This window comes from Cygnus atratus, chromosome 3 (assembly GCF_013377495.2).
Source record: "Cygnus atratus isolate AKBS03 ecotype Queensland, Australia chromosome 3, CAtr_DNAZoo_HiC_assembly, whole genome shotgun sequence".
Lineage (NCBI taxonomy): Eukaryota > Metazoa > Chordata > Aves > Anseriformes > Anatidae > Cygnus > Cygnus atratus.
Genome location: NC_066364.1, coordinates 33,879,645 through 33,896,158, shown reverse-complemented (window position 1 = coordinate 33,896,158; position 16,514 = coordinate 33,879,645). Strand labels below are relative to the sequence as shown.

The following is a 16,514-nucleotide window of genomic DNA, read 5'->3' as shown; positions in this document are numbered from 1 at the left end:
TGGCCATACGCATTTTCAGTTCCATTAGAAAAACAGACAAGAAGGGAAAAATATTTCTGAAGGGAGAAAAGGTGTTTCTTCTCCTATTTAAAAGCTGAACAAAATCTTTTTCTTCAACACTAGAGAAAATATTCCATGCTTCTGACAAAAGTCTAATTTGAGAGAAGAAATCAATCTAACTCTATATTAATTTTATAGTGGCTATCTGAGAACAGCAATAGCTAGTCTGGAGAGGGGAAAAAAAGTCATCATTATGGAAGATAACAAGGAACAAAAATCACACTGACCAGTACTAAAAGACCCAACCAGAAACAGTTCTTTTCAAAGGCAAAAGGCTTTTATCATGTAAGTAGTGTGCAATAAAGTCAACAGCATATGAGAAACTATTACTAAAATCTCCAACTTCTTTAACAGTATGAATAAGTTGTTATATTGTATATTTTCCTTTTTAGTTAAGAGAATATAAATATATTTTCTATGACAGTTTTCTCTGGATAGATACAGCATTTCTGAAAGCAGCGATAAAAATAAATTGCATTTGTTAAATTTGATAGAATAAAAACAATCTGCTTAGCCAAATGTTCTTAATAGCAACTGCACCATCTCTTCCAGTGTAATTAAAACTACAGAATCTTACTGTTTATTGCAGCCTCAGTTTAATTACTCTTCCTCATGTTACTAATCTGAGTCAACACACAGCTTCCAGTTATGGTACATGAGAAGTCTGCTAAAAAATTACCTCTGCCTTTTGACCAGTACTAAGTACTAAGGGAAAGTAACTCTTCATCACCCTTAGCACTATTCATGACAAGTAAAAAAAATAATCATTAAACAGAGAATTCAATTCAAAATACTAATTTTAACATTTTGTTATCAATAGAACGCCGGTAGGACATTAAAGGATTGCTACTAAATGTAATTTCCGCTATCTGGTGTCTAACCTTGCTGAACTTTAATTTGACAAATCCGGAGGATTTTCCTTATTTAGCAACGTCACCTACCACTCTAAGAGTTTGCTACAAAATTTAGAGCAGCAAAACGAGGCCGTAAGACCTCTGGTTAAAGTAGTAATCTTTAAGAATGCTAATCCAATTGAACGGCTTAGCTTTTCCATTACAGTGCTACTCTGAAGAGTATCATCCTTGACAGTCACTCTTCACCACTCAATTTGACAATGTTATGCATCATAAACGGTATTTTCAGACTTAAAACACAAACTAACAAAAAAGGTCTCAAGTCAAAAGTTTCAAGTATATGAATAGTGAAAAAAAAATTGTCAAACAAGCATACAGAAAGAAGTACTGCGTTTCTAGTTCAACCATAACAAACAGCTTCTGATTTTAGTCAAAGTTTTGTGGGTTTTGCATATTAAGACTTGGCCATTGTCATTGGAACTATGTCAATATATGTAGTACAATCTGGCCGTCTAGATTCACAGACATTTATAATTATAAATTATAAACAATTATAAACAGCATTGTTTACTTCTGTTTTTAAAATACCTCTGCAAGTAGCAAGTTTAGGCAACATCTGTGTTCACAATTATCAACACTATGACTAGACATTAATCACGTAACACCAACCATATTCAGACCATACAGCATAGTGCCGTATTTTACAAGATTCATTTTTAAAAACTTCAAACAGTTTAAATTCTGATGTAAAACTTCAGACAATGAATGTCAAAAGGTTGTCTTTGCCCTCAGGTGGCACCCACACACCTAATTACTCACTGGTATGGAGGGCACTATAACCATTTCTTTCAACAGAAAATATATTCTAACATAAACAACTATGAGACTGTTACAGTAGAATTGTATTCAGATCTAACCCTGCTTCTCCCTTACTGAGTCCTTCTGCACTGTACACAAAATCTTTCATTATTTCACACAAGCAATCTCAGAAGAGGATTTTGTTTACATGCCTTGAGAGGGTTTTTAATACGCTTTTAAACAAGGCAATTTTCAAAACTTTTCATCCACTATTTCCATTCAAATAAAAAGTGAAATATTTTCTTATTAAACAAACAGTTACATTAACATTAAATAATTTAATTAACCCTCTTGAATTTGTAGAAATTCTTCTTCCAAAGATGTGGAGCCCAGTTTTCTATTATCATATCGTGAAAAGAGGAGAAACCTAGATGAATGTTATCTATCAAAATTACACAAAATACCAAGGTAGAGAAACTGTTCTTACTGTTTTTTATGTAATCAATTAAACTAGCAAAAAATATTTACTGTAAAATCAGATGATGACTGGTAATAAAAAAGGTGTTGAAAAAGGAAATTTATCTGAAATAGATCATTTACTTATCTGCTTAGCACTTAAAAAACAGAGCCCCCCTTTTTTTTTTCCAACCCATTTCATGTGTGATTTCTTTACAGGAAAGGACTGATTCCTTCAATATTGTTGTCTCACCTACCTAGACAATATTTCTGACATTTCGTTGGCCATTTGTTCCCTATAAAAAAATTGATACGTAAGCATAAAACAAATATATTAAAATAAAAACAGCCTTTATAACTGTGATAGTCTCTTGCCAATCGAGTACAAATTCAAGTACAGAAAATAAACAGCTATTGATTTTTTAAAAGTATCCATCCCAATATGTACATCGACATGATTCTTTGTTAAGATCAAATTAATCATATAAGGCAGTGAAAAACTGATGGTATGTGAAAAATTTTACACTAATTATAACCATCTTTAAATAGATATTATTAGATATATTAGGATATTAATTTATTAGACATAAGCACAGTAGGGTATATATAGAGTATTATAAATTGATTTAAAGTTTACAGATGGGGTATTAGTAAATAAGAGGACAGAATAAATTTTCTTTGAATTAATTAATATTACATTTTTTCTATTAGAGTATTCAAACGGAAAAAAAGTGCCATACGCAGTCATTTGAGGCTTTGTTCCATTGGCTCTGCAAACAGAAAATATTTATGTTAGGTAGACTATTTCCTTAGTTATCTTTCTAATAATCTGAAGCAGGAAAAGGTGGGTCATATTAACTTTTCTTCCTCTCTAAAAATTTATTATCTCTTTTTAAAAAACTATTGTTTTAAGAAGTTAATTTGGAAAAAAAAATACAAGTGAAAATCTGAAAACATTCCAATTTCTCCTTTAAAAAAATCTTTCCAAATCAAAGGTTTAGAGACATATTGTTGATATGTTTTATGCCTGGATAAGCACATCACAAGAAGTAACAACAGTCCTCATTCATTTAGCTGCTCTAGGAACAGGACAGATAGCTTCTTCATGCAAGCTGTGAAAAGGCATTGCATCTAAATGCCATAGTGAAGACACACACACACACAAACACCTACAAAAGTGCCAGTATCAAATATGCTACAAAGTAGAACTTGGATTATTCTTACACAGCTAAGAATAAATCTCATTTGGGCAGAAAAGTCTCTACTACTTTCTTCTAGATTTAAATCTTAGCTTATTTAAGAAAGGATTTACATCGCTATGTTAATTTGTTCAGACCATTCACTTTCTAATCATTCAGAAAAGCCTTCATTCTCTGACCACTACACAGCAGAGAGAAACTTGCTGTTATAGCTATCAGGATGGTTACCTTATCATCCATTTCTGGATTTCACAAGACAAATACCAGGACCAACTGTGAGCGGCAGGAAACACTGAGCTTCACTAACCTAGAGAAGTTATTGAGTTCTCTGACCCCTTCTTGTCTATATCCTCCCTTCTTCCATCTTTGAGAGAAATTTGTCAGGTGGTAACACTACATGACTTTGGGTTTACCTTCAAAGTACTATATTGCACCAAAATCCAAACAGGGAAAGCAAAAGATATCCAGAATGCTGCCTGTGAAGCAATTAATTTGGACATTCAACTGAGCATATTAAAATCATATCTGAGCCAATACGATAGCGACTGTATAAAAACTGAGGGCAAAAACACAGTAATCTGAGTTGAAGTGTCTACAAATTAATATTGCACATGACAGAAAAATTACCTACCTATGGCACGCAGGCACTAAGCTACTAAAAGTATACACCAAAACTAAATTTGAGTAGCAAAGAGAACACTTCTGGGATCTAGAAATTCCACAAAAACACTTGAGATTTTCTTATACAATCTTCTTTCAACAACAAACTAATGAAAACTCACATCACTAGGCCAGTGACATGATCATGTCCTACATACTATTTGACCAGTAAGTACTATTTTCATTGGACATTTATGCCAAATTCTCACCATAACTTATCCCAATACTGCTGTGTTCTTGATAAAGAAAAAGAAAGCCAACCCTAGCTAATGTGCAGACCCTTTAGAAAGTACCCTGGCTGGGTAGCAAAGCTTTGCTAAATATTGTCTCTGTCTTGTTCTTATCTGAACTGGGTAATCTGAAATTAGAACTATTCCTAGCAAAAGGAAGAAAAAAACACCTATTTTTAATGAACTGGTAATTGCTGAGATGTCACTCAAATATATCTTCTTATGTTAGCTCTTTCGGAGAACTACATAGAGAGCACATCTTAAAGATACTTTCTGGGGAAGAAACAAATCCACACAGTTAGAAAATACACCAACTACATGTACATTTGCTGGCTATAAAACTTCTTTAGAGGAGAAGAGAGCTACTGCTTTGCAGGCAGTGTGGATCTGTACAGCAAAAGCAGGCACTTCTACAGCACACCAAAAAATTCAAATAAAACAAAAGTTTAAGACATTTAATTTTCAAACCCATCCATGTTAAATACATTAATTCTGCGGCAATGAACGCACGGACTCTGATGCAAGTTGCAATCAAAGCAAAAAACCTTTTCTTGTCTCTACTTCTGCTCTTTTATACCCGTCCCGAGATAGCACAATACCATGGCAACTTCCTAGCGACAGAATACAGCCTACCTGCACTTTGGTACTCCCTCCCTACCCAAGGTTAAGCACAGTAGCACTTATATTACAAAAACAACATCTCGGTGCTTTCCCAAGTTCTTCCTAAGGTTCTTTCCCAAGTTCTTCCTTCTGCCGACCAAAGCAATAAGCCTTTTGGTGGCTATCCAAGTTCATGTATACTTCTGGCCCCACATGATTCATTCTAAAAAAAACCTTACCAGTCAGAACACAGAAATAATTTATTTCTGCCTTCAAAGAGGTCTTCTTGTTCAAACAAAACAAAGCACAATAGAACACACAAATTCATAATACACTATTGAAACCATAAAGTATAAAAAAGGGTACATTTTATTACTACTTACCACTGAAGAAATTCCATTCCCTACTTTAAGCCAGTCATAAAAATCATAACCTAAAATGGTTGCCATCCTTGCCAGAACTCAGAAAAGAGAACTGCAGTCATATTCACAAACACCTACTAAACTACTGATGTAGCAAGACATAAAATGACGATACTATTTAATTAATAGAACAATACATAAACAAGAGTTTAGTTTTCACAAAGGGGTGAGAGAAAAAAAAAGAGAGAAATTTAAGCTGTTAACTCCATACCTGCTCAATCCTACATCAAGCTTTGTCTCTTCACTGCTGAGTTCTGCTCCAGTCTGGGCAATTCTCATTGCAAGTTCACGATCACGACGTTCCTGTTCAAGAACTGCCTGGTGCTGGGTTTCCTCTTCTCGTTCTCTAGCTAGCTGAGCCTCAATTTCAGCCTGTATCATAAAAACGTGTAAAAAAAAATGCATTTAACTTTAATCTATTAAAAAAAATAGTACATAAGCAAAAATTAGCAAAAAATACACTAGTATATTTCTAGCTTTTTAAAATATATTTTATTATAAAATATAGACTTAAAGTTTGCCTACCATCATTAAAACTCTGATGACACAGAGCAATATGATTATTCTCCACAGCACTAACACAATACTCCCTTGATATTCTGCACTTAGCATTACAAGATTTTACAAAAGGCACTGCTTTGTACTTAGGTTTGTTGTGCATTTTGAAAGGGGATGAAGATGAACACTGAAATCTTCTGTGAACCTGATCTGGGTTTGAATTGAAATGCATTTCAAAATTTCTACTTACTGCAACAGAAAAATAATCCAAATATAATGCCTCTGCAGAACAAAGCTGCAATTGCAGCTTACCATCACTATTTAACAATGGGTCTTGCAAACATAGTAAGTAAAATGTGACCATTCAGTTCAAACTTCTGAAAGTCATATATGCCAACTCTTTGCATTGCCTTTCTTTGTGTCCAAAAGCCAACACAGGAGACAAAGTCACTTCCCACTCATCATGAATTTGCACCAGTGTGCAAGACCAGAGTGCAACACCAGTGACTTTTCCCTATGCAGATTATCTGACAGTGACTACCACCAGAAAGAAAGATAACAAGTAATTAACTATGTAGAAGAAAAAAGTGCCCTACTGGACTATGTATCTTGCTTTGTATCCAAATGCAGCAAATGTTTTTAAGTAAAAGTGTAAATTATATTCTGCACTGCAGATCTTCACATCTCAGAAACACAGATAAATACTCTCCCTAGAGATGCTCCCAATCCTGGCAGACCATGTTTTAAAAGGTTCTGACAAGCGTCCAGTTTGCTTCCTGAGTGGACACCATTTAATATATTTAAACGGTCCCCAAATGGAAACTTATCCTACCAGCTTCTCCCAAAACACTAGGCACATCTGCAATGGTCTCCAAGCAATGATTCGGAGACTAGTCAAATAGCAGCTTACTCTTTTTACGTTTAACTTCTGTAAGCTAGAATTGCTTACTATTCTAGTACAGATGATAGACAACAACTCTGGAAAGATCCATTTTTCATCAGTTAGGCTCTAATCTTGGCATTAGTTCCAGGTACTTGCTTATCAGGAATAACGGTGAGATGATAAAAAAAGGCATGCAGAAACAAGGAGGAAAATCAGTGTTAGACTAACTCTAAGGATAACAAAATATAGAAAAGGAGAAAAATTCCATTTCTGATTAATCACAGAAAGGGCTTTAGAAGTCTGTAATGATCAGAGACAGACAAGCATGCTGCCTTGTGCTTATGGCAACAGCCCCTAAAGGGAAGCTTTTTGTTTCTGAAACTCCTCTTTACCCAGGTCACACAGAGAATCTCCGAGACAACATGAAAACCAGATCTGCGTCCTAACACAAATCAGAGAGCTCATGGTGGAATCAGTAAAAAGCGTCAGAAATCAAGGCAGAGGGAGAAGGAGTAGGGTTTGAACTTCATGTATTCTACACAAATGTAGTTAAGGGGGCTACTTGTAGCCTCTCAATATTACCAATATTCTGAAAATGTTTACAAGTAAGCTGATACCTGACATGGCCTGAGTCCACACACATGACTTTTCAAAAAAAAAAAAAAAAAAAAGTGCTCCAAACTTGCCACTGCTTCTTGTACTTTCTCTGGATACCACTGAGAAGAGTCTGCCTCTGTCTTGTCTGCTTTACTCTTCCCCAAGCAGGTATTTATACACACAGAAAAGTCTATAATTATTTTTTATTATTATTAAGTGCATATTTATGCCAGGGGGTACAGCCCAAATGACAGGCCTCCAGCTAGACACTGTGCTGCTAATCACAGCCCTTTTGAGCCTGGCAGTCCCCACCAGTTTTCAGGCTACCTCACTGTCCACTTATCTAGCTCATCCATCATCTGTTTGTCTAGGAAGATGCTTATGAGAACAGTGTTGAAAGCATTGCTAAAACTGTTATAATTCCTGAAGGCTAGTCTGATTAATAAAAGCAAAGAATCATTGTTACTTTTCTATTTACTTTTATTTTCTTCATTATTAAAACTGTAAGATGCTAAAAAAAAATTATGGCATCTCATTCTGCTCTCTATTCCCATTCAGTTACGTCAACAAACACTATCAGAAGTATTTTTAGAAATATTTAAATATTACCTTTTTGGTCCTGTCTTATGTCTCAGATAAAATATACATTCTTAAACCAAAAATCTCTCCAGCTTCTGCTGACAGCAGAAGCTTCTTTATGCTTCTCATTCACATGCACATTCCTTCCTACCTGAAAACTGAATTTACCTTATGCATCTTTTCCTCCTTCTGTAGTTGTAATTCAATAATAGCACTAATTCTAGACAGATTATATTAAGTGTGCCTAATGTAATACTGCTGTATAATTTTGAGACTCATTTATAAGCCATTAGACTCCGTGGAGGTCCTACCCTGTGAAAAAGATTTTAAAAACAACAAAAACAAAACGAAACAAACAACAACAGAAACACAACTAAAACATTACCTGAATACGCTTTTCTTCCTCTTCCCTCTTTTTCCTTTCTTCCTCTTCTTGTTTTCTCTTCGCTTCAATCTCAGATTTACTATTACAAAAGAGGAAGAGGAAATGAAAATTTTTGGTGACTTACTGCAAAGCAAGTAAACGAGATATGAAATCATCCTCCATAAAATTAAGTGGTAATCCAAGAGTCTGTATAGTCCTGATGACAAGATCCTGTTAGTAAAGTCAAGGGCCTTTCTAAATCCATTTTTATTCCCAGCTGCATCATAAAATATCTTTCATCTTCTATTCTGATTACACCTGAATTAGAAATTGTCATCAGGGGAAAGGAAGTATTTTAACAGTGGATAGCACACCGCAAGTTCAATCCAAGTGACTCTCTTTAAGCACAGGGTTATTAAAAGTAACCTCATTAAAGCGCCTTCCCTACTTTCTTCTCATTCTAAGACCAGCAGCTTGTTTGACACTCACAGACGCCTTTCTTCTTCTTCCTTCCTTCGGCGCTGCTCTTCTTCTTCACGTCTCTTTCGTTCTTTTTCCATTTCCTCTTGGATGCGTCGTAGTCTCTCTGCTTCCTCTTCTTGCTGTTTCTTCTTTTGCAGTGCACTCAGAAGCTGCTCTGAGCTTCTAACTAGAGCATCGTATTCTTTCATGATCTGTTCTCTAGTCATCATAGTGGTCTGCAAAATGATATAACGAGAGGGGATAATATTCCTTTACATTTGTAATTCACTTTTTTAAAATGTGTATTTGAAAAATCTATTTGAGAACTGAAAGCACTGAGCACTGTAATTAAATTATACTTATATTAAATTATACTTCAGAACTGGGGAGCTTGAACATGCCTGCCTTCCTTCCTTCCTAAAATCCTCTGGATCCATTATTCTCCTCCCTCTAACAAAACTGTAGGAAGTAGTCTCCATTTTATCACTGAAACTAACATGATTTTTCTTTAAAACATGCCTTCATTTCTGAAACCCCACAGTTATGCCACAGAAATGAATCCTTACCATCCTAAGATGAAAACTGAGAGCCTACTAGGTACATTTTGTGTCATGTTCTTAGCTTCTATAGGGGTTATTTACAGCTCTGCCTTTTATGTCACAGCACAGTTTTACGTCTTAACATGGAGCATATTGTGAGTAACAGATTAAAAAAAGGTATATAACTTATATAACTATATATATATATATATATAAAAAACTTATATAACTATAAACGCGCAAATAACGCGTTGAAAGAAAAAATAACGCAATTGCCTTCACTACGTGTTTTCAAATTTCATTGATAGCGACAATTTAATTAATTTGAATTTTACAATTTACAATGATGCATACCACTAAAATTGTGACACGGGGTGTCTCCTCACCTTTTATAAGGGTGTATCATGATGATAACCAAGTTGTGTAATTTTTATTAGAAAAAAAGAAGTATAGGTTGACAGGCTAACTCTATTACTGCTCCAACTGTGATTTTAAACAACAAAATCTTAATACAGGACACTTAGAAGGCTATTAACATGGTATGAAACACAGAACTCAACATTTCTTTTCCTAACATTGATAAATTCCAGTGTGCTTTCATTTTGTCTGTGTGCTTTTCTTGTAAGAGACTAAGAACTACAGGCCTTGATACAAATTCAATAACTGATTTCCCTTCATGATCAGGTCTGAAAAAAAACTTCATAACTGGAATATCAATCTCCTCACTCTGTGATAAATGCTTGTAAGTTTCAGCCCTGATTAATAATAAAGGCAACAAGCAACTGACTAGCAACACCCATCTCACAAGATCAAGACACATTTTTGCTTTAAACTCTCTAGTGCCAATTTTGGAACACAGATAACAATTCCAAAATCCAGATTTACTTCAGCTACATTCACAAATAATTTTGAACCGGATGTAGTAGTGTCCACTGCCTCTGAAAAATGAGACTTCTATATTTAAATGTTTTCCTATAAAAAAGAAAATACTTTGATCTTGTACTTTAGATTAACACTTTAAAAGATTCCAGTAGAAAGAAACTATTTCTCTCATACCTTAATTTTGTTCATTGAAGCATCAATAGAATATTCCAGCTCCTTGATCTGCTTGCTTGTTTCTGCTTTTCCCTCCTTCAGAGCACTTACTACTTCATTGAACTTATCAAGTCTCTTTTTCAGTGTACGCACCTTTATCAGACCATCAATGCTGTGAATTTAAGACATTTTATTTGAGATGTTTTCAAAAGGTGACATATTTAAAACTATAGCTACCATTCACATTAAAGAGGTAGACAGGGGAGATAAACCATGCCTTCAGATAAATCTCACCATCTTTCTGAAATTCAAAAATTATCAACATGAACTAATTGAACAGCCTTTTACTAACAACCACTGTTAATATCAATCATCAGTGACCAGGTCTTTGAGCAAATGGTGACTTAAAATGGAAAAATGGATTTTTATTTTTATAGTCAATGCTTTTGTCTCGGTAACAAATCATTAGAATCACCACCAATTGAAGATTTTGACTGGAGTGATAAATTTGAGATGTGACATTGAAAGATCAATAACAGGACTGAATCAGGTAAAACTTAACTGTACAACATGGAATCAGATCATTAGACCCCACAAGAAAAAAAATATCTGGGGGAAAAAAAAAAGGAGTCCAGGAAAACTTGCAGCTTCTTAAAGAAGCAATTCTGAAGGCCATACACACAAATTACATCACTGCAGACACAGTCTTCCTAAAAAGAAATCATTGAAATCAAAAATGCCAAGGACCAAAATGAAACATAACTATCAAAAGGATGTAAAATAAATATATGTATAGTCTTATATATATGAATAAGAATCCCAGAATTAAAGACCAGACAGCTGGATCTCTATGAAAGAAAGAAAAAAAAAAGTGTCAGCAATGCTTAATGACCAATGGCTTTTCCATCAGTATTCCATGCAGTCAGATTAAAGCTAGTGGAATTACTTGATTTCAAGAGGAGGCAAGACAGACAGAACAAATAATTATAAAGCTAAAGAAGAAAGAGGGCCTATAATGGAAGGTCTGAATGAGTAAAGGACAAAAATTATTGAGCTTAAATTGCAGTTAGAGACATAACTAAGAATGCCTAATACCTAAGCTATCACTGAAGGATTTTATGAACAAGGAGCTTAACGAACATCTCTTTGGAAATGCTCAGATTTATAGAATCGCAGAACAGTTTGAGTTGGAAGGGACCTGCAAAGCCCACCTAGTTCCACCCCCCCCCGCCATGGGCAGGGGCACCTCCCACTAGATCAGATTGCTCAAAGCCCCATCCAGCCTGGCCTTGAACGCTTCCAGGGATGGGGCATCCACAGCTTCTCTGGGCAACCTGAGCCAGTGCCTCACCACCCTCATCATTAAAAAGGAAAAAAAATATATATATATATTTCTTATATGTAATTTAGGCTATAGTGTTATTTAGGCTATTCATTCTTGGGAAAGAGAGGTAAAATATGGTACCTCTCAAATCATACCTTTCAATCATATTTAGCATACTTCTATGACTGCAGATACATTTAATTCAGCATAGTACATCTCTTCTTTACATTCACAAGAAAGTATTATAGAAATATCCATTTTCTTCAAGAAAGGCATATCCTCTTACCGTGGTTTGTGTTTTCTCTTGCAAAGCCACATACGAATAGTCTTTTGTATTTTGATGCAGGCACTGGCTCGATATTTTATCTTATTTTTCACTGTAAACACACAAAAGATACTGAGTCTCAATGGTTTAAACAATTTAATACGACTTTTATATTCCTCACACGCCTGATGGCTACTGTATGTAAATAGCATGCATTGAGAGCTAGATCCACACTAGAAACCAAACACATAAGATATAAATGAGAATTGACAATCCTGTGCTAGGCTTAAAGGCTACCCCACAAAACAAGCAGGCAGAATTCAGCACCCAGCACACACACACCACAAAGAAAGAAAAATGCAATCAAAACCCCTATCACCACCAATCTCTATTTCACGCTGCTTTGTTTCTACTGCAAGCTGGGTAGGCCAAACACTTAGAAACTATATTTTGATAGTGATAGGCACTTATCTGCTTATCAGCAGTAATAACTGGAGTGGAGATGTCTGCTCTGTTACTCATGTCAATGCTTCCAAACATGCAGATTTCATCTGGAGATAACTTCTGTGCAGGCACTTCCCAGGCCTAAATAACTCCATGGTGTCAGCTGAGAGTTGAACTACTGTCTTTTCATGCTAATGTCTCTTCCCCCACAATCCTTGAGCTTGCTAGCTATTTCTGAGCAGGTGTTTACCCAGGCACTGGTAAGCACCCAAACATACAGGAGGCGGGGAGATGCAGTCTGCCACCACTTCACCACCACAAACATCAGCTTTAAGCACTCATATGTGTCCCTAACAAAAGCCAAAGAAATCTCAGCAACCCAGAAAGTGATTACTCAGAGTTCAGTATGGAAGCATCTGCTATACATGCCCTTGGCCACATTTCAAGGTGGTAATAAGTGGTTTGCTATATTTTTTAACAAACATTTAGTTTAATAAAGCATAAAATACATACATTTGATCACTGAGAGTGAACACCATTGAACTTTTTTCCAACGACTGCAGATAAGCCAGTGATTCACTCGTTTAACTAGCTCTGCTAAGTGATCTGGATCAGACTTCATTATCTGGTCGAACTCTGCAAACTAAATGCAAAACCAGATTTACAAATGAGGAGAACAGAGTGTTAGACTATATTCCTATTTAAGAGCATGTTGAGTTAAAAACCAAAAAGTTAAATATTATTAATGTAAACTACGTCACCATTATACTGGCTTTCAATTAATTCCAGTGAGCATGTACATCTGGGAGATTTGACGATAACAAGAATGACTACAGTTTTATTTTTAAATTGATGTGCTACACTTAGCATTTTGCATAATCCAACCATTTATTGAACACTAAAAATGCGTTGCCAAAATTTTTCAAAATTATTTGTTTCTCCACTTCCTGAATACTCGCTCTGATCTACAATTTCATGACAGTTCCAATTCTGTATCTAGGGGAAAATAAAAACCTGAAAACCCTTCTCAATTTTTAATCTTCCTGTAAGAAATCCAATTAAAAGCAATCTTTTCTGAAAATCCTGCACTTCTACTTTTTGATAATTATATGTTCTTCAATGACTACAATAATTTTCCTTCCTAGTCACAACAGCTCCCTACTTCTTTCTCTGCACAGCAGCAGCAATGCTCAGAATCAGAGAAAGAGATTTCAGCTACAACTAGAGTTTAGCAGAAAATTATTTATTTGCTCTGACTTGCTCTTCTTAATATTCAACAAAATAGTCTTAAGTGACTGGTACAACATCTGGGCAATTTGTGGAACACGATCATTGCTTCAGGAATACAGCAGCATTAGCAACAATACTATGAAATCAATTTTATCAATGTCAGCATTGATTTCTTTTTTCCCCACAGATTATGAACAGTGTTTATGAAAAACTCTGGGCAACCTTATTGAAGTTGGTCACATTTTCACAGGGTGTTGAACAAAGCTCCTTCAAAGGGACCTTCCAACCCAAATTATTCTATGATTCATATTCATGTAGTTCAAGAAACATTACCTTGCCGGGTCTGAAAAACACTTTGGTTAACCCAAATTTGTAATCAACTTCATTCAGTCCCAAAGCTTTAAACAGTGCCTGAAACACAGAAAACAGTTAGGTTGGTATTTTTCCCCCTTCAAAATAAAACAACAATAATACATTTTCAGATTTCTCTCTTACCTTGCAAAAGAGTCTAGGATCCAGTCGTGCCAATTTTTCAGGCAAGTATTTCTTGTACATGTTATACAGTTCATGAAATGAAGCTCGTGAAGGGAAACCACCTTGCATCAAGTCCAGAACAGACACCATTCCTAAATTCATAGAAACACATGCACAAAAGGTGGAATCAGCAAAATGCAAATAAAGCAGTGATTTTTATGATAACTTCATGGCATACGCCTCACAGACATTGTTCAGAGGCCAAACCGCAAATTTCAGCTCGGGCTTGATTTAGCCTCTAAAATTTCTTGATCATGTGATCATTCACAAAAAGTTAATACCAAACAGATGAGAAGAACTTACACAATCTTCTCCCTATCTGAGACAAAAGTAACATCTAGTCATGCAGAGCATTTTTTTTTCCTTGTCATTCTTTCTTTTTAGAAGAGTTGACATTTTGTAATTCATTTTTAAAGAAACAAACAACGCCCAGCCAGGCTTTTATTTTAAGCATGCAAAAGATATTTGTGAGTTGTGGTACATATGCAAGGTAAAATGCAAATGCAGTGCTAGAACATTTTGTGTTCTTGCAGCACTAGGTATCAGCAGATAAGATGTAATGCTGTTACTATATTTTAGCTGTAACTAGGGCATCATTGAAGCACAGACACAAAGTCAGGAAAAGGTTCGAATTACTTCAAACATTACTTCAAGGCTCTGCCAGATTTTGCCCAGTGCTTTACATAATCCTACAACACATTTTCTATTTAAGTTTAAAAGCTTACTTAGAAGTTTACCTGTAACTTGTGGCCACTGTCTTTATAGAATGTCTTTTATAGCACTGCATCTCACTGCTACTTTCTAAACTTTACATATTATGACTTTTTTTTCTTTTTTTACTAGATTAACCTTCATTTACTGCAGCTAAAGTAAGCACATATGGAAAAGTGAGCTTGTAAGACTATTGTAAAACACTGCAATTGTTATGGTAGGAAAAAAGTTTAGTTTTTTATTTTTGCTTCTCTGAAATGCTATTAACCTGAAGAAATCCACTGCTAAATATTCTTAATGGAATTCTAACTGCTGAGAAGTTATTAAGGTTTTGCAGTGGTAACATAACATGAAACACAGGTGGGCTTGTTAAAACACCAGCTCCAGAACCTAGAAATATCCCAACTTCAAAAAGAGAAAAAAAAAAAAAAGCACAAGCTATTAAACATACAAAAATACAGAAAAGAGGAAAAATAAATATCAAAGTAGTTTTGTGAATAAACACCCTATGAAGAACAACAATAACAACACTGTAATTCCCAAGAAAGCCTTTCATTCCTCTGTTCAGCGGGGAATGAGCAAAACTGTTCATATTTGTCCTTTAAAATAAAGATGTAACTTTTGAAAGTGCCTATTTCATGAATAATGAAAATATCGCATCACAATTTGTAACATATAAAGCAACAGGAAGGACTATGCTGAAGTTGGAAGCTCAGCTCCAAATCAAATTAACAGTAGTATAAAGAAATTCTGAAAAAGTAGAACAGACAATTCACCTCTAGCATACTATCTATAAAAATCAAAGAAAACAGGCATCAATGATTAGATTTCTCAGATAATACATACTTCTCTAAGTACACAAAGGGGTTTCTCACAGAAATTCCCACAACAATTTAAGGGAATTCTGTTGCTCTGGCCTGAGCTGTTGCACTATTAATATTCTGGGCAACACAAAGAGATAGGATTCAGCTCCAGATCAGGAAATCTAAGTTTCATAGAATCACAGAACAGTTTGGGTTGAGAGGGACCTTAAAGACCATCTAGTTCCACCCCACTGTTATGGGCAGGGACACCTCCCACCAGACCAGGTTGCCCAAAGTCCCATCCGGCCTGGCCTTGAACACCTCCAGGGATGGGGCAGCCACAGCTTCTCTGGGCAACACGCGCCAGTGCCTCACCACCTTTTTAGTAAACAATTTCATCCTAATATGTAATCTAAACCTACCCTCTTTTAGTTTAAGCCCATTCCCCCTTGTCCTATCCCTACACTCCCTGACAAAGACTCCCTCCCCAGCTTTCCTGTAGGCCCTCTTTAGGTACTGGAAGGCTGCTGTAAGGTCTCCTCAGGGCCCTCTCTTCTCCAGACTGAACAACCCCAACTTTCTCAGCCCGTCTTCATAGGAGAGGTGCTCCAGCCCCTTGATCATCCTCGTGACCCTCCTCTGGACTCATTCTAATATGTCCATGTCCTTTTTGTCCTGGGCGCCCCAGAGCTGAACGCAGTACTCCAGTGGCGTCTCACGAGAGCAGTGCAGAGGGGAAGAATCACTTCTGCTTCTTTTGATGCAGTTTAAGTACCAAAACATGACTTCTTACACATGCACCAGGTGTCTGAACTCTCACTAAAAGCAAGGGAATAAACAACTGATGGAAAGTAGAATGACTCTTCTTATACAGATGAGACCATATTGCTGTTCAAATTAATCAGTTCTGTGTTTTATCGACTAAAATGAGAAGAAGTTACTGAGCACCTAAGTAACTGTTTGTAAG

At 35.7% G+C, this 16,514-nt stretch overlaps 1 protein-coding gene across 1 annotated transcript in view; it reads right to left on the bottom strand.

Annotated features, from left to right (window-relative positions):
- Positions 1-16,514, bottom strand: part of MYO6 (myosin VI) — a 106,576-nt gene that overhangs the window by 11,437 nt on the left and 78,625 nt on the right. Inside the window, 10 exon segments of the mRNA XM_035543169.2 lie at positions 2,426-2,464; positions 2,909-2,938; positions 5,491-5,651; positions 8,222-8,300; positions 8,690-8,898; positions 10,258-10,408; positions 11,847-11,937; positions 12,783-12,912; positions 13,833-13,910; positions 13,995-14,125. Of these exon segments, the coding sequence (XP_035399062.1) occupies positions 2,426-2,464; positions 2,909-2,938; positions 5,491-5,651; positions 8,222-8,300; positions 8,690-8,898; positions 10,258-10,408; positions 11,847-11,937; positions 12,783-12,912; positions 13,833-13,910; positions 13,995-14,125 (1,099 nt within the window).